Source organism: Chlamydotis macqueenii, chromosome 1, assembly GCF_036417535.1.
Source record: "Chlamydotis macqueenii isolate bChlMac1 chromosome 1, bChlMac1.mat, whole genome shotgun sequence".
Lineage (NCBI taxonomy): Eukaryota > Metazoa > Chordata > Aves > Otidiformes > Otididae > Chlamydotis > Chlamydotis macqueenii.
In genome coordinates, this window is record NC_141556.1 from 194,522,176 (window position 1) to 194,545,213 (window position 23,038).

The 23,038-nt window shown below is 40.6% G+C and overlaps 1 protein-coding gene across 1 annotated transcript in view; it reads left to right on the top strand.

The window, feature by feature from the left end:
- The window catches only part of ATP8A2 (ATPase phospholipid transporting 8A2), a 302,400-nt gene that overhangs the window by 257,989 nt on the left and 21,373 nt on the right, over positions 1-23,038 (top strand). The window contains exons 34-35 of the mRNA XM_086739502.1: positions 7,592-7,680; positions 12,691-12,795. Coding sequence (XP_086595628.1) covers positions 7,592-7,680; positions 12,691-12,795 — 194 coding nt within the window. The remainder of the gene's footprint in view (positions 1-7,591; positions 7,681-12,690; positions 12,796-23,038) is intronic.

Sequence of the window (23,038 nt, forward strand, 5' to 3'; positions counted from 1 at the left end):
TACTGCTAATTTTTAACCAACAGTCTTCTCCAAACGACTTTGAAGAAACTTTCATTTATGTTTTTTGTTGAGCTTAATGTAACCAATAATGGACAAGAAATTACAGGCTCCATGAAATTGCATCAGAGTTTACACTGCCAGTGAACCATAAAATCAAATTAAAACACCATCTGATTAATTTTCTTAATTCTCTGCTATCAGAGTAATAATAGAGAAAAACATAGGCAGGCTCCTTGTTTAATTGGTAGTGTTGTATACTAATTAAGTAACGAGATCTAGTAATTTTTTTTTTCTCAGGCAAGGCTGCATATGTAGAATATGTCTTTAGTTAACACAAAAAAGAGCTTACCAACCTTTGGGACACATTTAGCCAATTATTTATTCAATTTATGTATCAAATATTAATTTCTGTAAATTACATTAAGAAATAGAATAAAAATAGGTTGCTAACTTGCTGTATTCCTCCAGTATAGAAAAATAGTTTCTAACAAGAAAATAAAAGGCAGTGGAAGATCTGAGGATTTCAGTGTGCTCCTGTGGTGTTGTAGCTCTGACCAGTTTCTTCGAAATTGTGGTGGTGTGTGTGAAGTTTGTTTTGGCATTTTTTCTCCCCTTGAAGATACTAATTTTTTGGTTTGTAGCTTTGTATTGCCAATTCTTGGAATTTTCTGATCATGGAAGAACTTCAGGCAAGAGATTTATCTTTTTTGAGTTGGTGTTATATTTTTTTCTAGTTTCTTCTGTACCTTAGTTAGTATTTTCGTGCTTTTTTTTAACTGTCGTAGCTGACAACTTCTTTAACAAAAAGCTTTTTGCCAGAGACCTGTATCAAAATACCTTGGGCTTTACTAAGAATGCCGAATATATGACTTCGTCGTATTGTGTTGGCATTTTTCTTTTTTCTCAGAATACTACTCTTCTCGTCCCTCCTTACCTTTATATCACATATTGAAATTGCCTAAAAGCTTGATAAGTGTCTTATGGAATCTAGACAGTGGATAGATTTCTTACTCTAGACTTCCATATGGTTTTAAATATGACTGGCAAAATTAAGGAAAAGGGGTAAAATATCTGAATGAGGTATATCTTATTTTTTCTTTCCTCCTTTTACTGCTCTCAGGGGAATATGGCTGTATGAGTAGAGACTGGGAGAGGGAGGAAATAGGTTAGAGACTGGACCAATGTGTCATTGTGTTAAATCCAGCCAGCCAGTGAGGTCATTGTTTTCATCTGAGTCATTTTAGAATGAAAACTCTTACATTATGGAAAACATTGCACATCTTTATTTCAGACATGGAAATATCCAGCCAACCTTTCAGTGGCAGAGCTCCGCTGATTACATTTGAGGTACTCCTGACTCCCAGTGGTGTAAGCAGGAGGGGAAAATCAAATTCTTTTGCCTCATTTTTTAACACTTTGCCACTAGCCCAAAGGGCTTATTCTTTAGGCGCACTTCCAACCAAGATGCTTGTTGGAAGAGGAGGGAGCTGGTAGATCTGTTGATCACACCTGTCAGCCCTGAATCTAGTAAATCTGTCCAGCCTGGAGCTGGCTACAGTTATATTGGGGGGAAAAGTTCTTAAGCATCAACTTATGTTGAGGCTAGGTTGTGTTCCAGCATGCATGGGGAAATTCATTGAGGCTGCATTCTTAGGTATTGATTGTATTTCATACTTGGGCTCCAGTAGGCTCAGTCACTGTGTAGTATGATTTAATTGTGGAACTTGGGCTATCTGCCCAGCTCTGCAATTGATCTGTGTGTCCATGAGCAAACTCTGTCATCTCTCTGCACTTAAGTTTTCATACATTTGGTCTTTAAGGTAGGTCTGATATTTGTAGAATGTTAAGGATCTTGTATAATACAGTAATTATAACAGAATTTGTGTATTTTGTACAATATAGCAGCACGGGTTGGAAACACTGATCATTCCACGTAAGCTAATAGAGACTGTAGGTCGTTTTGATTTAATCTAACAAACACTGGTTTATCATTTAAAGTGGGAGAAAGCTGTTGCTAGATAATGCCTTCAGAATAATTTATGAAAAATAGATTGCTATATAACACAAGGTCTTCCAGTTGTTGCATGGCATGTGCTTACACTGTTAGTATGTGGCAAGCCCTATGTCACCTTAAGACCTATTCAACTACTTGGTTGATAAGGATTTAATATTTTTGCCCTTTCAAGTTTAAACTGCTAGGTCTTTTGAAACCGGAAAACTACCCAGTGCTGGCACTGAAACATTCAGTCTTAAGAGGACCCAGAACACAAAGATGATGCCTGGTGCAGTTCTCTAAAGGAAAACAGGACTGGGTAATGGTATGGAAACTGCATTAATGCATCAAATATTTTGCAGGAGAGTTTGCACAGTGGTATTGTTCGTAATCTGTGATTCATGCATAGAATCTATTCGTCTTCCTACTGAGGTTAGGCTTCAAATTTACTCATGAAAAGCATTTGAAAAAAAATAAAAAACTTGCAGCAAGGATATCTAAGCTGTAACGTCGCTAGAAGTGCAACAATTTCAAGATTGGGGTCGAGTGTGTTTAGCTTCCTACTGAAAATATTTCCTGGACCTTTAAAGCAGTTTCTGAATCAGCCCTATTGCTGCAAAGCAAATGAAAGACAATCTTTCCCAGGAATCTGGGAGTTTCCAGAGTCAAGTAGGAGCACTGCTGTGATTTATGCCACTGTTAATGCCAGAGCTTCTCATGAAGAATGATGTATTTGTCCATACAATATGCCATGATGTCTTGAGACTTCAAGACAAAGGGGATGGAATTGTTTGCTCGAGCTAGCAGTATCCTGTCATGGGTGGGAAAATGGTTGAGATGCTAGGCATAGCACCTCAGAGTGGTGAGCTGAGGCAGGCTTTGAAGATGACTGTCCTCATCGACTGAATAACAAACATGTTTCCGAGTGGCTTGCCTAATGTGGGCTGGGAGCAGAGTGACCAACTGGGATTCCCCTGCCCCAGCTTTAGCCCTTCTCAAGTGGCAAGCTCAGACCAAACCACTAGTCTAGAGCTGATGGAGGAGAGATACCAGCAGAGATGTCATAGTGCATCTTGATTGACTGCCTTAAGGTGGTGTTAACTGGCTGCTGGTGATGCACTGCTTTCTGCTTTGGCTATTGAGGCAATGCAGATGGAGCAGCAGGGCGAAGGCTGCTAGAGTTGAACTTGCAGCTCCAGCCACATGTCTCTCCTCAGCTGGATCCTTCAATATCATAGATGTCTAGATCAATACTACCTCAGTGATGACAGCGAACATTTGTGCTGTTATCATATGTGAATCCCTCACAATGACTGCGACAAGCAGTGCCATGCTATTATCCACATTTGACTAATGGGGACCAAAGTGATCTGACTGGTCACCTGACTGCAGGTTGACTTGGATCCCTAGTGTATGAAGCTGAAATTTGAATGAATATGAAAACATAAGTGAGCAGCTTACTGGATTCTTATCCATGCCTCATGGAGAGAGCTGTGATCAAAATCCAGGCACACTTCCAATAATGATTTTTGTCGCCACTGTAAATACAAAGCCAGCTGTTTCCGTTGTGATCTTACACTTTTGCTGTCTTTTTTTTTTTAATCAGAGTTAGGATGCATGGGTATATGAGGAAATGAAGTAATGAAAACCTTTTATTATTCCAAAATATTAATTTAAATTTTGTCTTACTTTTTTTGAGTGACTTAAGATGATTGAGACCCTTGCTTAGTTTGTCTGAATCATTTGCTCGTCCCCAGTTGTTGTCTAACCATGCTGTGATAAGAATACCAGAGCAGTCTGGATTTCAGACTTCCCATCCCTGGGCACCTCTGGCTTTGTTCTCCTTGGAAGTTGTTGTTGAAAATAGTGGCACCACCTGTTGGTGGAGAGGGAAAACTATGAATGATGCTTATTTGCATTCTAGGAAAGAATAGTAAAATGGAGAAAAGAGTTTGAAATGTATTCCATATTGCAATTTAAGATACTTTTAACAACCTAGTCCCTATTTTACATGCTTGTTTAGAGCTGTCCTTTACTTAGAACAAACAAAAAACCAAAACAAAACCCAAACAAAACAGAAAAAAAACAATTAACCTAGGCTTTCTGGAGTAAGTGTACAGAGTAGATCTTCCTAGTCATTCTGACTGGCCAGTACTGTCCCTTTTTTTGCTGTATTTAAAAGGAAAAAAAAAAAGTACCCACCCTTACAAAACAAGTTTGCAAGAGGTTAAAGGTATTGGGACATAAATTGTTTACCCCTCAGTTGAAATAACTGGAGCTAAGTCTTTTCTTTCTTTTGTTAAAATGAAAGAATGGAAATAAATGTTATCACTCCTCTAAAGTGAGCTATTTTACTGTGGCAGTCTTGTCAGTTCTGGGAAGACAGTCTACTGATGGCAGCAGTTTAATCTGCAATGACTTCAGGAGGACTTGCATTAGTCATTAGTCTCAAGTGGTTTTGGGGTGCCATGTGATTAATGGTTTCTGGTAGTTGGCTTTGGACGTGCTAGTCAGTAATGTTTACATCGGACAGAATAAAAATGACTTAGTTGCATATCATGGGGCCTGTGTGATGACACAGCTGGTCAGATTTTGAATTTGTTTAACAAAACAAGCTATTTCTCCTCCTCTCTGTGACCTTCTAAAAAAAGAAAAAAAAAATAATAATAATGGTGGTTCCTGTTTAGTAGCTCAGCTTTTCTTATCTGGGGAAGATAACTGATAGCTGAAGGGACTGGGTATGGAAATGCCGTGTTTCGCTGAAGATGTATTGCAGTACTGTCTTCACTGCTGTCATGAATAGCTGAACAACTGGAGTGGTGCACAGAAATAGCTGCGAGGCCTGAGGAAGGCTTTGTTGCAATATATAGGTGTTCTTACTATAGCTTCTGTTCGTAACCAGCCCTCTGTCCCACGAGTTGGTGAATATCCTAAAAATGCTGTCTTTGGGTATGCCCAGAATGTGTTAGGTGCTTTCCAGTGAATCCTCTCCTGAGGAGCTCCTGTTCTGTGAGCAGACAGTGTAAACCTGCCAGAGAGGAGGCAAAGTTCAGAGACAAAGCTGTGCAATGCAAGACAAACCAGTTCACTGTCGTGCAGCATAGCAGTCGTCTGACTCCCAAGAGGAAACTAGAGATGAGCATGGAAGAAGCCTTCCAGATGGGCTCAGGAATGGACTAAAATCTTGGAGAGGGTTGTATGGAAAAAGACTTGCCAGTAGTAAAGTGAGTGTCTGACAGGGTTCAGATGCGATGAATAGTTTTCCTGTTGTGCAGTTTTTGGACAGAATAATACTTGAGTAAAATGCATAATTTGCAGACAAAAAGTATGACTTGCCTTTTTTTTTGGTGTCAGGCTTAACATGAGGTGTCCAAATTCATAGCTATTGATTGAGATGTCAACATTTGTAACAATAATAATAGCAGTTAAAGTTCTACTAAACACATACTCATATTGTTCTGCTCTACAAAAGTGTGTTGAGTTGTTTTCAGCTAGAAAGCAAAAAGTGGAACATAAAATATTTGAAGCAAAAATAGCAGAAAATGCATGTAGACTACTATGGCCCTTTTTTAGCCTTTATTAGCATAGGTGATGGAAGGGTGGTCAGTGGGAATGCTGATATGATTAGACTGCTAGCACTTGAAAGTCACAGCCAAAGAAAAGCAAAGCATGAGGATAAATCTCATTATGTTTTGCCACTCTATTATTACAATTCAGCTCTTTGGCTAACAATGAAGTTAAGATTTCCCTCTTATTCCTGCGCATCCTTTTCCTTAAATAAGCATAGATCTAAACTGCCCATGTGCTTCTGGCATTCTCACACAAAAGTAGGCATGAGGGCTGACAAATGACTGAGGGCTAATTCTGGAACTGGAACACGTTTGCTTACTGTCTGTGTGGGTGGCAAAGTGTCCATAAATGTTTTAGCACAGTCTAGCTTGCTTTTGGTTTCAGTGCAAGATTTACCACTGATCTGTGAGTCCAGCGACAGCAGGGAGGATTTAACATTCAAAAGTGAAAAACACTTTTGGAAGTACTCGCTACTTGGCAGTCCAAGAGCAAGTTGCTGCTAAATATGACTGAGTTGTGAGGTGGACAGCTTTAGAGATCAATGCCAGCAGGAGATGCTGAGTGCTGCTGGTGGATATCCTGGCAATGCAATGTGGTGGCTTTTCTCAGTTTTAAAGCTTTGCTGTAGTGAGTGGTGCAAGTTCTTTCTGTTGTGATCAATCACACTTGTCTTGCAAAGGGTATAATTACAAATTGTCTTCTCACAATGTATTTCAAAGGCCAGTAGAGATTTTGTCTGGTTCCGTGTTCTGTAGCTAAACTTTGTGTTTATCTGTAAAATGTCCTGACACTTCAGCATGGCAGGCTGCTGCGCTCTTCTGTGCTGCGTCAGTGAGGCCCAGCTGAGCCCGCCTAGCCTGCGTTACACTGGTGAGACAGCCACTTCAGTGTCCATGAGTACAGGCCTCCCTGCCTTCCTTCTGCAACCTCACGCACAGACTTCGGTAGATACGTGTGTGTGTGTATTGTATGTGGCATACAAAATATTGAGAAGTAAAGATTTTGGGGAAGGGATATGGCAGCGTCCGTAACTGGGAAGAGAGCAAGCTGTGGCTAGCCACTGGAAATGCTGTGGATGCCGTTCAGCCCGTTTTAGTTGTATACTGTTCACAAGCTGTTACAGAAAAACTTTTCTGTTTCTAATGTACTGGAGAATTTAAATGATTCTCATGGGAAGTGTATGCATGCAAGAGGTGGTGAGGTGGTCTCAAGTCTTCAGTATAGCAAACCCGGGCCTTATGCACCATTAATTTATCCGTAAAAGATTCTGATGACCAAAAATAGCATTTCTGTAAACAGTGCTATATTTCAACTTTGTTCATAACTATGTGTGTATGCTGGGACTTGCAGAGTTTCCAGATATTTTCCACCTCAAATCCTACCGAGCTTTTTCTTCAAGCATTACAACAATGAGAAAAATCCAAATATAAACTTTGAGCCCTTTGTTTGTAAAAAAAGCCATTTACAGGACAGGAGTGAATCTTTCCCACCCTGGGCTTCAGGCAGCAGTAGTCTGAACAGGAAATGCTGTATTTAAGTGGAATATGACTGAAATGTTTTAGTGAAAAGTGTACTTTTTTTTTTTCTTGGCAGTTTGATGCCGCTCAGAGATCTAGAACAGTGGGCAGAAAGAGTAAGCAAAGGGCACAAAAGATGTGCAAAAGTGCAAGCTAAATGTACTTATGATGCTCTTCTCCATGAGTGAAAATGTGTCTGCCTCGATCCACAAATTTAATATTAGTGGCGGATTTGGTCAAAACACTTTATTTTTTTTTAAAATTTCTAAGGACTTTGAGATCAAAATGAATTATCGTAATGAGAAATGCCATTGCTGTTTGTTAATTATAGGCCTAACTTCTGTTAAGAGTTGATGAGAACTTCGTGCCCCCTCCTCCCCCCAAATTTCAACATCACCCAGGTCATGGATGCAGTACCTGTTTGATGCCATCACTCTACCTTTTCCTTGTAAACAACCACTTAACATGTAATGGCTTGAAAATATTCATCATTTATTTGTTTTCTTCACAGGCTGGAATGGTGTTAAGATGTGGATACTTCTGGTTTGGCTTGTTTCTTGTGCCCACTGCGTGCCTTGTTAAAGACGTGGCATGGACAGCGTAAGTCCCGAACCAGTCCTCTTGATGTTACAGGAATTATTCTGTGTGTATGTCTTGTCCAGACCAGTGTCGTTCTGTAAAGAACTACAAAGCTTTTCAGTGAATGCAAAGTGATGATACTCCTTTAGAAGACTTCTGAGCTAAGTGAAGTGGGAGTCATTTCTCACCTGCCAATGCAGCCAGCAATGTGAGAGAATGACTCGTTAGTCCTGCATTTGAAGGAGGCAACCTTGTCTGAGTAATGAAGGCGTGCTGTCTTACGATTATTTGTGTTTTCTATCCTGTGCTTAAAGGCAAATTTAAATCAGATATTGGATATTTCTTGTTCCTAAAAAGGAGCACATAATTTCTTCAATTTGACTGAAGGTAGGTAGAAAGTAAAAATGTGGCGCTAGTCCATACCCAGCAGCTCCTAGTTCTTTGTCAGCTGCTCTTGAGGTTGTGCTTCAACAACGGGTGTTCCAAGACTTAACTGAGAGAAGAGCGGTATTCTGCACTCTGTGGTTGAAGTAAAGTCTTAGTGATTCTTTCCCTGCCTGGAGAGGAGGAACAACCCTTGTGAAATACAACCCTGTGTAATCCCCTTCTTTCAAAACTGTGATTTCAAAGTGTTGTGGAGGGCAAGCAATTTCAAGAACTTTGATTTAAAGAGGAGCAACTTAGCTTCTCTACCATTGCAATTTGAAATGTAGTATTGTTTCCATTTCAAATTTCTGGTGTTTTGTTCAGCTTACTTTTAAGCGTGTTAAGCACCAAACCTTTCATCCTTTCCTTTGGAAAGCTGTGCTACAACCAAGAAGGTTTTATTATGTGGATATGTAATAATCTTGTGGAAGGAGGACCCAGGGCATTGCAACTTTGAGGCAAAAATGCAGATCCTAGCTACAGTGAAGAGGGAATATAGGTTAGCTTGTCACTTCTCACAAAGGCTCAAAGTGAAAGCATCGTAGCATGTAACACTTTGTTCCAAGAATAAAATGTTGGTCAGCTAAGGAAGATTCTTAGAATCATAGAATCATTTAGTTTGGAAAAAATCTGTAAGATCAGAGTCCAACTGTAAATCTAACACTGCCAAGTCCACCAGTCTTCTTTACAGAGAAATGCAGAAAATACTGAAAAAGGCAGAAAGTTTTCCAGAGGCACATTTCAAACACTAGTGTAAAAGGATAAATCAGGTAATATGTATGTATCTGAAAATCTTTTCTCTTCCTATGGGGTTGATAGCACAGCTAAAATAAACTGGTAGGCAAATTTACCAGTCAGTAAATACTACTTCAATGTTTTCCTGTTTTTTTTCCTCAGCTTAATTTTCACTGCTAAAATTAAAACTAGGTGTCATAATATAAAATTTCTGTTCTGGCCAAACTATGATTTAATAGTCTAGCACACTGGAGGGTTTTTTGTTACACTCATTAAAGTTCTCCAACTGAAAATTATTTTAAAATTCTAAAGCTGAGGCCAGAATGTTTAAATTTAGATACTTAACTGTGTCTATGACCTGCTTTTTAAAGCTCTGAAAAAAAAAACTTGCAGAATCAGGGAGCAAATGTATATTTAGTTGTCCAAGATTATGCTTTAGTTTTTGACTGTTTTCACGATGGTTGAATGTCTCAAAGTAGTCTCTTGTTCTTATCAGTTCTTGGCAAAAAGTTACTTAAGAACTGTAAAACAGGCCAGACCAAGGCAGGCTCATCCTCAGCTATTACTCATTTAAAACTTGTTGGTGACTCAGCCTGTTCTTTAGTATTTCTTAGAGAAATTTCAGCAACATAATCCTTTCAGTGGTTCAGACCAAGAATGTACAGAGATTGTGAAGCTCTCAAGACAAACGTGTATGATTGATATACTAGATGTCTTCCCAACAGATTTTGAACAGGAGGCTTCTATCAACATTAAGCAAAAAATCTGTTCTGAGTAGGACTTTTTTTTTTTTTTTTAAACCCATCACTGAAAAATTAACACCATTAACATTTTAACTAGAATAAATGAAATGACACAGCTATCAGCACTGCCATATGGAAGGAGTAAAGGTCTGTTTCCTTTCCAAGAGGCTTGCGATTCAAAACTTGAGCCCAAGGCCTCTGGAAATCAGCCGGCACATTTCCACAGCAGTGGTTACACCACATTGCTGTCTGTAATTCAGCAGAATCTGGTTTTGGCCATAAAGTTCCAGCAGCTCTGACTTCTCATGGTCATGGAATTTATCCCTTTCAGTTTCTTTTGGACATGAAGCATATGTTCACAGAAAGAGCATCCATGTGACCCGAAAGATATGTGCTTAATTTAAGTACAAAATACTGCTAGAAAACCATAGATACAGTACAGAGTTTTTGTCTGAAATAAGGTTAAAAGGAAAAGTGTTTCAAATCCATACAAATCTTTGTTTCTAAACTGCTGTGCTGTATCCACTATCAAAACTTGTAATGCTGGAAGTAAGAGCTAGTTTTCTACGTTCCTTTCATGAACGGGCTGCAGTTGTCAACACACCTTCTATCCCCTATGTTCTCTGCAGCTCCAGGCTTTTTTTTTCTTTTTTCTCTTTTTAAGTGAATCAAGGAAATGTGGAAAACTCTCTTTAAAAAGAGAAGGAAGCTTAATATTAATACTTGGCTCCAATACCACATTGTTAACTTTGGTCCACTACCCTGAATTCAGTGGCTTGGTTTGGATTTGGTTTTTGCCCTATAAAAGTCCCAGTTGTGCTACCATTGAAATGAACAGAGCTTTATAAGGTGAGTGCTTCCTCACAATTGGCACATGTCACTTGAATACATTGCACTGTGCTAGGAAGTCTTGAAATAGCCCAGCCATGAAGCTGTGTGGAAATCATAAAAACACAGAGTGTATTCCAGCAAAATTAGGCAAGAGGGCAAGAATTTATTAATAATTGGTGTCTCGGTACTTAGTGTTACAGTGAAGAGTTTCCTGAGCCTTTCAATCATTACCAAAATCTTTGTGTACTTTTACCATGGAGGAGGAAGCATATTGCACTTGCCAGCCGCAGTGTAAATTGTGTAAAAGTGCTACACTAATTGGACTTTGCTCAGGCTCCATTCTGTTAAATTTTTAATTCAATATTCACTCTTAAGGGAAAAGAAAAACATCTCTCATTTCTCTTATGGTGTATAGCAAAATAAACATGGAATCTTGGGAGAGATTTAATAACTTGTAGTTCTCTGCTTTCTTGCTGTGGGAAAGCTGATTATAGAGGATTTTAAGAGTTCCAAACATGCTTGATCCAGTTTGCAATAGTAGGTACGGCCTCTTTAATAGGTAAGAGATGAGTTCAAGGTTAAAATTTCAATGTATTTACTCAAATTAGCATGTGTGATAGTGAGGTCAACTGTAAAGATTGTAAGAATTAATAGCTCAAAGCTCTCTCATTTTAATCACTATAGTTTTCTTTCCTCAAAGATGAGACCAGTCTAACCATTAGCCTAACTTGTTATAGGAACTTGAATCTAATTAATTTCTGTGCAGTTTTTGGTAATCTCACTTTCTTGAAACATTATGCATTTTAAAAATATCCTTGATACTGATTTCTTCCATCGCAGTGCATTGGTGTTCCCTTGCTGCAAATCATAGACCTTTGGTGGTTTGTTTTAATAGGATGCTCTTCTAAGTACATCCTGATACTCTTTACCTCCAGATTTTGCTGTGCTTCATCTTTTGTTGTTCTCCGTTATTCCCCGCCCCCCCCCTTAAATACAGATGTGTTTTGAAAAGTGGTTTTCATTTTACCTTCTCATTTTGAGACATCTGGGGCCTAATTCAGCAACACAGACTGGAGGACTTGCATAACCTAGTACTAATATCAAGAGACTGTCATCTAAAATAGTATCAGCAAAGATTTTGAGGTATTTTGTTTCTTATTCCTCATGGAAGCAGTAATAAGAATCATGCTTTTTAAAAATAAATGTATCTTCATTATATTTTAGTTACATAGACACTAGTTGTTATTTTTTTGCTAGAGGGAGTTTAACATTGGTTTACATCATTGGTTCAAGATTGTAGTATCTGCATGTAAGATTTTTATAAAAATTCTATGAAAACTTGTAAATAAATTTTTGCTGTCTCTAGAGTGAAGAATATTATTTTAATGCCATGAAGGAAGTGGTGTCTCAGCCGATTGGCTCCATCTTGTTTTCAGGCTTATTGTCCAGTCACATGAAATCGATATTATCTCATGGGACACTTGTCCTCCTCTAAGGGACACAAAAGAGGAAGCTGATCAAAAACTACCTATTATAGAAAGATCTCTGCGTTTTGTATTGTTGCTTTGTACATGTCAAGACATAGGGCACTAGATTCTCTCCTTCTCTCTCTCCTTATGTAATTTAGGTATAATAGCACTGGAGCAGTAGGTGAAACTGGGGGGGAAAAAAAGGCCCAAGTATCTTCATGGGGGACATTGCTCTCCAAATTTTGGTTGCACGTGTGGTACCTGGATTGCTCTTTGAATCCTCAAGCCAAGAAAATAAGGCACAGCCCATCTTGTTACTGTCACTTTGAAAACTCAGCACGGAAAGAAATACTTTTCCAAGTCATGTGAGACTGATAAATAAAGGGGCTTAAGAGACTCTCCTCAGGTTTTCAGAGCAGTGCCACACATAGCTGAAAAGACAGAGTGGAGTCATGTTTTACTGCCATGAATATTCAATGAATCCCACTCTTTTGTCTGAATGCCCTGGTCCTGAGCAGTCCCACGGCAGCGGTGTCAGGTCTCCACAGTCCCACAGCTTTGCTGCTTGGTTAGATTTTTGAGTGTTGTGTTGAAGCACCTGAGCTGTCCTGACTTTGAAGTCCTTCTGATTTCTCATTTCTTATGTAATATTTTCTGAGTATTGTGAACTTGCACTGACATGCATACCCTGTGCCAAATCCTTCAAGGAAGGCCCCGTGCCTCTCATCTGAGAAGTAAAATTGGGGATTTGTAGCAAAAAAAAAAAAAAAAAAAAAAAAATTCATATGGCTTTTTTGTTTTGTTTTTCTGTTTGTCTTGTGGTACAGGGCCAAGCATACTTACCATAAAACTTTGCTGGAGCAAGTACAGGAGTTGGAGATGAAGACGAGAGAGCTGGGAAAAGGCATGCTTCGGGATAGCAATGGAAAGAGGTGGGGCAAGTGTATGCTAATGTTTAAAATAGACCCTTCTTGTCCTCTCCCTCACTCTCATTCACCATTCAAATCTGATTCCAGATAGGGTAAGAAGGCTTCTTTCCTGTAGTATTCACTTCTTGTTTTTCCTTTTCATATATGTCTGTTACTCCTACCAAAATCAGCCCTTCCAGTTTCACTTCTCATGCGTTATTGCTGTGAGGCTGTACTAGAAACTGCTGCTCAGTCTCCTGCCTGGTAACATGTAGTGCTATTACCTGCCCACTGGACCAGCCTGTTTTTGAAAGGACTTTGTTGTGTGTCATACAAAAAAAAAAACAAACAAAAAAAACAAACAAAAAAAAAAAAACAAAAAAATCAATCTGATGACCACGTTAGGGAAGGGAACTGTCGGCAACACAGGATGTAAAGAGAGTTAGACTATAGCTAAAAGGAGAACTGACCAATCCAATGCACGCTACAACTTCATTCAGTCTCACCTTAAGGGTTTTTTTATGCTTTTGCTTTTTTCCACTGCAGCTTACACAGGCCCCTGTTTCCAGTGTTCTCAGTTTCTCATTGTGTCTCTCCCTTATATCCACACCATATGGACTTGAACATATTGCTGTTTATTGAATCTTTCATTGTAGGAGGAGAGTGTGTGTTGTGTGGGAACTTTTGTCTCTTCTGAAAGAAGCTAAAGAAAATCATAGTGAGGCTTTTGCATCCAACAGTTTCATTTACCATCTCAGAATGTGGTTCTGCATCAGCTGGTCGGAAAATCTCTCCAAGTTCAAAAAGGTTTTAGAACTAACTCTTCTGTTCCTTACACAATATGGCACCACATGACTTGCTAAGAAACTACATGATCATTAAACTGGATTTTAGCAAACCTTATAAACTAGCAAACTGAGTGGAATGGGGCTTTTAAAAGATTTTGTTCTTCTGGGGCAGGGTCATCCTTTGAGCCTTTGATGTCTATTCTAAGGTAAACTAATTGCCATATTGTAGCCGCTGCTAAGATGAGCGGATAGTAGGGTTTTTTTCAGCCGAACTTGAGTTAATAAGCACTTTTTTAGGGAAAATTATCAGGGAGTGAGTTTACCAAGATTTAGGTAAACTGAAAAGCTTTAAAAAATGCTTGTGTGAACTTTAATGTGTTTATAAGATGTTCTTAGTGACCAGAATTTACTTCTCAGGGTGCAAGACAAAGTAAATACAGTGTTATTGATTAAGATCACGTCAAAACACTTGGTATGTTCAGTTTTTATTTTAAGTCATTTTTCTGCTGTGACTTTTGGATCCTGCAAAACACAGTTTCTAAATTGTGTTTACTTGTAAAAGTCACAAGCTGCACATCAAATAATTTAGAAGAAAAAGCTTTGCAGCACTGGTCAACAAAGGCAACCTTCCATGCCATAATTAAAACCAACAAAGATGCCTGAAATCAGGCATTTAATTTAAAACGTGCCTTGTTTTTAGAGGGCTGAGCAGTCACCTTGAAATCCATTGGAGCCAAAGCGCTTGGTACCAAAATCAGGTCAGCCTCTCAAGCAAGAAAGGTATAACTTGATGTTGTGAGGTACTGACTGACAGACTGATTAGATGCCAGGTAAGTGGAATCCAAGCTAGCAGAACACTGTTCCCAGGCTCACATTTGTAGTGTGAGCCCCTTGGCTGTTCCTGTGGTTCCTATCCATGCATAGGATGTAAAGTTGCATTGGTGTTGGTTTTCCTGCATTTGTGTTTTCCTGCCAGTGTTTAGTGCCAGTTATTGACAGCTGGAGAGGAGAGTGGGTCAGCTTTTTGCCTGATGAATCTCTGGGTTGCAAGGCAAATTGCTGTTAATACTGAGAGACACAAGTTAGCATTTCATCTGTGTTGTGTGTGTCTCCAAGAACCTGATGGGTTTCTTCTCTGTTTACACACTGTCCTGACTTTCTGTAAATTTAATGGCTGTGTTGTAATTCATTCATACGCTACATGTTTTCATAGCCTTTTATTTTATTGCATTCTCACTGCAAACTCTTTCATCTGCGTTCCTCCTCCATATAGCTTCACTTCATTCTCGAAACGCTTGCATGGAGATGATGTAAGGAATCCCTTCTGGCCCTCCTTCCCATTCTCCCTCCCCCTTCTTTCCATGCATTTGTTTGTTCTCCTTCCTAATTGCTCCCAGATTTTCTGGGTGGTCCATCTGTGAACTAGATAATGGAAGAGTGCTTCTGCCTGCTAGGAGCTGGTGTGCTGTGCTTGTGATGTGGCCTCTTGAGCGCTCTTCAGACTTGTTCTGTCTTTTATCTCTTTTGTTTGTCTCCTGGCTCTTTCACACCTGCTAGAAATCGTATGCTTGTCCAAAGGGAAGGGTGAGGGTGGGAAAGAGACAGAGTGGGATCTTTCTGCAGTTAGAGCCTCTCTGGTTCACGTTCTTTGGTTTTTTTTAAATTTCCTTGAAGCCAGTGGAAGTGAGGAGTGCTGAGATGCACGTGCTGCTCTCCCCTCCTGCCTGCAGCCACATTCCTCTTGGATAGCGCTGGCAATGTGACACTGCAGGAAGGGAAAGTAACCAGAGTCTACTCATTTCTCATGGAAAGTGGAGAGCTGAGTTGAAACTGCACAGGTCCTTCCGTAACGTGTTAGGTCTTGGTTGGAAGTGTTCCTGAAAACATACCCGTTAGGTGTTGGTTTGTTCAGGCAGCTGTGGAAGATAAGCTGGCTGTCACTGGGGTCTATTTGCCTGGCCACATAGTGGATGCTATTTTTGTTCAGTGTTTTTCACAAACAAACAACAAAAATCACACCCAATTACAGATAAGAGAAGGATTTAGGGAGCTAATTGCTTTTATCATTGCCTAGATCTTAGACAAAAAAAAATTAGGTGCAAGATCTAGATGTTTAGGATTAATCTGCTAAACAAAAAGCTTTTCACAAAGCCCAGAGAGCAGTGAGTGCATCTAGGCTTGCAGAACAGGGTGCCAGCAGTTTGCTGTGGCTCAGCCAAATTTTTGTAAAATGTGAGCAGAATAGAACATGGGTCCTCACTGCACTTGGGGAAGGAGTGCTGACAGATCTTCAGTGCCCCTTCATACCTAACTATGCATATTCTGTCTTACAGGGTCATCACCCTGCCAACTTTTTTTGCTAGACACATTTTTCCAGGTTAATAAAAACTGTTTTCGTCGTGTTAGTTAGATCTTTCTGGATCTTAGCCCCTTTGAGCAGTTTCTAAAGTTGAATTTGCTTGTATTGATCTAAAAAAGCAGGCACAAATTTTTACCTTTCCCATGGCAGGGAACAAACAGGCAATTGGTAGATCAGGGAGTGTCTGGTCTGCACAGGGGAGGGTGTCAGCACCCTGAGCGCTACAGCTGGGTCCCAAAAACCTTGCAAATAACAGTAGAATGAAGCTTGGAGACTATGTCAAATTGTATTGTTTTGAGCTGTAAAGGGTCGTGTTCTCATTTTTCTGTGTATCTCATCTTGACAGCTAAAAACTTATTTTTCATGGAAGCTGCAATGATTGCAAGATCAGATGATTTCAGGAGCAGGGAATTTCATCAGGGGAAGCAAGTGTCTGGAAAACTGGGGACTCCAGAAATAGCTTGAGAAGCAGAGGAGAGTGTGTGCGGTAAAGGGCTGGTGATGGATCCCATGCCACGCTCACCTGCCTGCTTGTGGAAGATGCTTGCCTTCCCCAGCCTGGCACCCAGCAGTGCTAGGCTGGACTTCAGCCCAGCTGCGACGTGAGCAAGCCTTGGTGTGGGAAGGGAGAGGGGCTCCCTGGCACTTTCATGTAACAAAGGGCAGGATTTAACACTAAATTTACATGAATTTGGAGAGGTGAGAGGAGCAGCTTGTCTGCCAAAGCAAACATGGACATGTGGAGACACCTGCCCAGCAGACCTAATCATGTTAACATGCAAGATTTACACAAAGAAAACAAACAGGTTTTCTACAGGCTTGTATTCAGAAGTGGCATTGAGTTCAGGTGCAGAAATTTTTGTGTCTTTATATAAGTTTACAACTAAATCTTGGCTCATAAAGGGCTGAATCTTCAAGTCCTCATTCACTTTTCACTCCATTTAACCTCTCACTGAAGTCAGCAGGAGTTCAGGTGGAGTAAATCCTGATTAGAGACCAAAGCAAACTTTACTTTGGAAACCTATGTCACTTTATTGGTCCATTGGCCAACTAATGGAGAGCCAGCAAAGCTGTGCAGCACCCTCTTTGTGACAGTAGATTTGCTGTTTCAGAAGGTTTCTCTGTTTTGGAATTGTCAGAAAGTGGTTTTTTGGTTGTTTGTTTTGTTTTTCGTCAGTTGGTGACTGGGATTAGATTATTTGATAGCGAAGAACAATGTAGCTTTCATGATTTATGTACTTCACGAAGAGCTGAAGAGCCTGTCTGGGATGCTGTAGAAAAGTGCCTGCATCACTGAAGTACTGGGAAGAATTTCTTCGAATTATTCAGAAATGTGGGAGGCGGTGTATCTTCCTTAACGAAGCGGAAGGGAAGTGACTACAGAACTAGGGAGGTATAGCTGCGAGCAACAAGGAAGCACTGCAGTGTGCCTTTGCACAGCATTTTTCAGTATGCCTTTTTACTCTTGCTGTTTTCAGATGCCCGCTGCCACCTCTTTCTTTCATCTCTATTTCATAAAACAGATACTGGTTTTCAATGTACATGGAACACAGTGGAGAGACTGTGAGGAATTACTGTCTTCAACAAGGAGACCCACTATTGGAGATCCTCTTTCATTTAAGTGCTTTTCATCAGTCTAACTCTGTTGCTTTAGTGAGACGTGCATGACCAGCTCTCACCCTAGAGCGAACAGTCTTATTTATCTTAGCTTTGGTTTTATTTTGTGGCTGAGGGCAGATGTCTATCTCGTTTCAATAGCTGTGTGACCCGGTGGGTAGTTGTTGAGCTGACACAGGTATGCATGGAGACTTGCCCACTCCACAGGTCCCTGGAAAGGAGCAGGAGGAGAACATGGGAAACCTGACTCAGGCTTTGTGGCTGTGCCATGGGGCAAAGAGCGGTGGAGCCCTCAGCCTCATGCCAGCAGAAGCGGAAATGTTAAAACAGACTTAACTCTTTTTGTAACAAACCCATGAATGAGCTGAGGACCTGATCTCATGGTTCCCGAAGAAGAGGTGAGCTTTTTCATTAAGATCAAGAGAAGGAAGGCTTGGGGTCATTATGTTTCAAAGCACTTTGTCTCTTTATTGATGCATTTCAAATTACATCCACTTGAATAAGACGACCATGCCAGTAAGGCCCCTTCACATCAGCAGGTACAATTAATCTTATCTGAAACCAACTGTGTTGTATTTTCAACTGATTAAATGGCATTGTATGTTTGGAGCCAAATTCTTGTTTCATTTATGTGTTTGACATCAATGTTACTTAGTCAAGATACGCATGACTGTGATCTGAATTGGGCCCATCCAGTGCAGCTGAGCGTAAAATGAGGTTGAAGAGAGGAGAGGTGTATTTTGGTGTTGAGGTTTCAGAGTCTTTTTATCAATTTTTCCAGATGTTCTTCACACCATTTCTAGGAAGGAAAGGCAAGATTTCTCCACCAGCATACACAACAAAGTGACTGGCATATTTACAATTTTTCCGTGCAGCTTTTCTAGTAAAAAGATATTAGACTCCTTTTACTGGCAAAAAACCCCCACGTAAAATGGTATCAGTGACTTTTTAAAATTCTTTGATTCCATATGGTAAACATCCATGTATAGGAGGTGGAAAATGCATAATTTTGTTTTACTTTACACTTGTCCCTTTCTCTCTCCCTCCTGTCTCATATCAGTAAGGAATCATCACCTTATTTCCTCATTTTAATATGTACTGTTAATTTCCAGCACTTCTAACCTCTATGTATGAGGCACTTGTAATTATTAGGTTTGATTCTGCTCCAAGTTGAGCAGTGGGGAGGCTGTGGGGCAGGGGTGGGAAGGAGGCAGAGGGCAGAGAGGGTTTCAGAAGCTGGACAGGAGAATGCAGGGGGAGTTGTTTTGCTCCCACTGGCACTAGGGACCCAAATGCCCAGCTGCTAGCGCAAACCAGTTGAAGCTGACATGCACCTTCTCCAGTGCAATTAATTATTTCACATCCTGATTGTGCCTATCCTGTAACCTTGAGGGAGATCCAGTGCACAAATAGGGTTAAAACCTGGTGACCTGGAGAAGGATTTAGAGCTGTGATCAAATCTGCTGGCAAACTCAAAGTTGACGGAGGTACAGTATCAGCACAAAGGCTAAAATGAAGCTGTAAATTGAAAGGAAAGATTAGGAAAAAAAGAGAACATAACAAGATGAGAGTTAAAACAGATTAAGGGGCCAATCTCTCTGATGCCTAATCCTGAGTTTACTGGGCTGGGCACCAGGGATCTCCACAGGGGAGAGAAGAAGAAATCTTCCCTCCCGGCTGCACAGCAGGAGAACTGCTCCATAACAACTATTCCAGCCTAATGGCTTCAGCAGTCTGCCTCGGCCTTTGCTCCTCCACTGGCTAACCCTGTCTTGGAAGAGAGGCAGGACAGCCTGCCTTCATGCCTCTGATTTGTGGCAAAGAGTAAAGTACTCAGTTAGGTGTAGAAAGGCTGAGAAAACCTAAGTTGTACTAGATATTAAATTTTAGTGGATAATTACAAAATACTTAAAAGCTTAAAGAAAAGCAATTTGGTTTTTTGCCAATCAACCAAATGTCCTGGGCTTTCCTCTTAAATTATAACTAGACGCTTCCAAAGTTCATCAGTTTTTGTTGTTGCTCTGAGCTGTTCTTTAATTTTTGTTTTTCTCTAAAGAAAAGGAAGAAAAACTCGATAGGAGGAGTTTAGAGGTTTTTGAACACAGAAGTAATTTTAACTTCAGTTGAAGTACATAAGTGGACTTGTTAAAGCAGAAAGCTTGATTTAAAAAAAAAAAAAAACCACAAAAAAAAACCCACCCCAACCCCCCCTGCCCCAAAACAAACAAAACCCAATAAACAAAAAACCTGCACCTTTATGCAGAGACCAAGCATAGAAAACTTCAACCTCCAAGATGATTTCTTCTGAAAAAATGAGTGAGTAGGAAAAGAATGTTATAATTGCAACTGTATTGCCACCTTATCTGTAGAGGATATGACCAAGCACCCACTAGAGTAAGTGCAAAGTGAGGCACTTACAGACAAGACCTAAACAGCGCTGATACCAAAAGGATAGCTGAAAAGCAACAAGCTGCCCTTAGACATTTCTGCTTCTCAGACATTTAAATATAGTAAATTCCCACATTTTGGAAAGGCTGAAGACAAAACTGGGCAGCTTCAAATCTGTGTTGTTTGGGACAGCTGACAGTGATGCTTGCTACCACCATGTACTGAAATGCATAAACACATGCTTAGTGCTTGCAGTTCTTAGAAATGGAAGGCACTCTAAGCAGAAGGAGATCTCATTTGTTATTTTCTCAGAGTTGTTGCTTTTCAGAGGAGCATATGATATTTAAGTGTCTGCTTTTTTTTTTTTTGGATGATATTTTTAAAAGGTGCTTGGTACTACTGTCTTTGATTCAAAGTAGTAGTCTTGGGAAGAAGTTTAGGAATAACAGCCTCAAAAATGAAGGCTAGAATGGATTGTCCAAGTGATTTTAGGAGGGAAAGGGGGAATCCCTTCGGCTTTTCTGCTTTAGGACATCATTAATGACAAAAGAAAATGTAAATCACCTTTGCTTGTCAACCCGAAGCAAAAACTTTGACCTATTTTTCACCATACAAGTTCAACGACCAACTTGAAGAGGATTTTGTGGGCTTAGAGTGGAGAATTTAGTCTCAGAACTCTACATACAGTCCAGGTGCTGACACAGGGCTGGCGGAAGCTTGTGACATGCCTTGGCCTCTGTCTGCTGTTGCATGGTGGTTCTACCAGTGGCACAAGGTGATGCAGCAACATGGGTAGACTTGCATGCATCTGACATGGGGCCTGCTGCTGCACGCTGGCTGCAGGTTCTCCTTTGTGCTGAGGTCCTGCATTCAAACCTCTGAGATGTAATGGGAAAGGAAATCTGCTATTCTGGTCAAGAAGCACACTACCAGGCGAAATCACGAGCTGTACCAACAGTGTTTCTCCAGGGCATTGGCAAGGGTCATGGATCCATGGATTTTTGTTGATGTAGCTGTAGAGCTGGCTTAAGAGTTTCCCAGACTATTCCTTATCAGCTGTGCTTGATAATATTGGCCCATCTTTGTCCTGTTTCCTCGGTTGGATCAGCTGAACTGTTTGTGTATCAATGTGATAAAGGAGATGAAGGAAGTGGGATTGTGTGGGGACCACTGTCACGTTCTCTGACCCACTGGTAAGGGCAGAAACTGCTTTAGCCATCAGTCACTCCAAAGGATGTCTATGGAGCTGCTGCTGAAGTTGTGTGACACTCAACCTTTTCACATCCAGGCGGGATAAATGACTTGCAGCTGTCTGTGAGCTGAGCTAGTTACTGCATGTTGCAGGCCTGGAGAGCTCACCACTATGTGGCTGCTTTAAGTATGTTCCAGGTCGATCTTGCAGGCCACACATCCAGACACATTTGATACTTAATAGACAAACGTTTAGCTGAATAATGTCAAATATAACTCTTAAAGCAGGAAAGTTCCTTAAATAGTTGCCTCCTGTCTAGGGAAAGGGAGTTTCTCTGCTGTGGCTGTGATATGTGCTTGGGAAGCAGCTGGAAGGAAGCCGCTGCATTGACAAGGCCTGGAGATGTTACAGTGTGGCAGGGCATAAGGCCTCTGGCTTCCCTGGAGAGTTCGCTATTGCTGAACCCTCGACAAGGACTTGGTGTTCCCTACAGCCTGGTTGTCTTGGTGCAGGAGTCACCTCTGTTAGGTAACTTCTCAGCCTGCAAGTGGAACAGGCCATGTTTCTGTCTTCATTTCACTGTGGTTTGTGCCTGGTCACCCTGTGGCCTTCTAGCCACGGTCTGGGTTTTTGTTGACTTGCTGAGTATTTACAGAAAAATGCAAAAGGAGCATGGATTTGGATGTCTCTATTTCAGCTGTATCCTGAGTGACTAAGGAGCAATGTGTGTAGACACTGACTGTGCAAAGAAAATGCTGATTTTTGTTTTACCGTTCATATGCCTTAGACACTTCCTTGTGAAATGCTCCAGAGATTTCCTTTGATTACACTGCAGCTTCATTATTGGTAATACATGTTTGCCTTTTTAATTAAGAGACCTCCTACCCTGATTGACCTCATACTAAAACATTCCTGCAGTCCACTTCTAGATAACCAAAAATAACATCTCACCTTTGTGGACGGAAAGACAGAAACCAGCAGAAGCCTACCACGGCTACTTTAGCTGTTCTGCAGGAGGGTGATTCCTCTCTGTGATGTCTCCGAAGCCCAGAGGATGGAGGTGTATTTGCTCACTCAGCCTGTCAGGCCTTTCTTCCACAGCCCTGGGTTGTTCTGGGTATTTGAGCATCCAGAGTTTTGCTGAACCCTCAGCATTAGTGTGACTTCCATCTGAGATTATTTGCATGGTGTAATTTTGAATTCCTGGTCTGCAAGAATATTGGTTTTACATTCTCCTTATGCCGAGTCTGTGTTAGTTGTCGTCTCTTTACCCACTGTGTAACTCTAACTCCCTATGCAAATTCAAGTAATGCATTTGAGTCTAAACTGAAAGAGAACAAGTTAAACCAAGGTCTGCAGCTGTGCTGGGGGAGTGCACTCAGCCAGCAAGGAGTGTCTGGGGAAGAAAAATAGGTCTCCTTTGGCCAATTACAGAGGCGTGGCTGCATACTCTGCCTGGATTATGGTACTCGCTCTTTGTCCAGGGGACCATGACTGCTGTAAGCCTTTAAGCACCGTTACACTACATGAAATGTCAGAGATGGAACTTGTGAATAAATCCTCATGAATACTTGGTGCCTTCTAGCAGCTGGAGGGGGATCTGAGTCCCCTCTGCAAGGTCATACTGGAGGAGAAGTCATAGTACTTGAACCTGTGGTTCTTCTTTAGAAGAAACTTAATGGAGTTTGAGAACCAAGAGACTGAGATGAAAATCAACAGTTGGCTTGTAAATGGTTTGGTGGTTAGGATTGATCAAAGCTGGAGAGGTCTGTCTGTTTCCAACCTTTTTTCTTGCTTTCCATTATTTTATGGTGATGTAACTTTTGGTGACAAACCTGTCAACAAAGAAACAGCAAACTTTTGTGTAACTTACAGTTTGGAATGTATGGAAGAATCCATTATTATGTTTTAATTCTATATTTT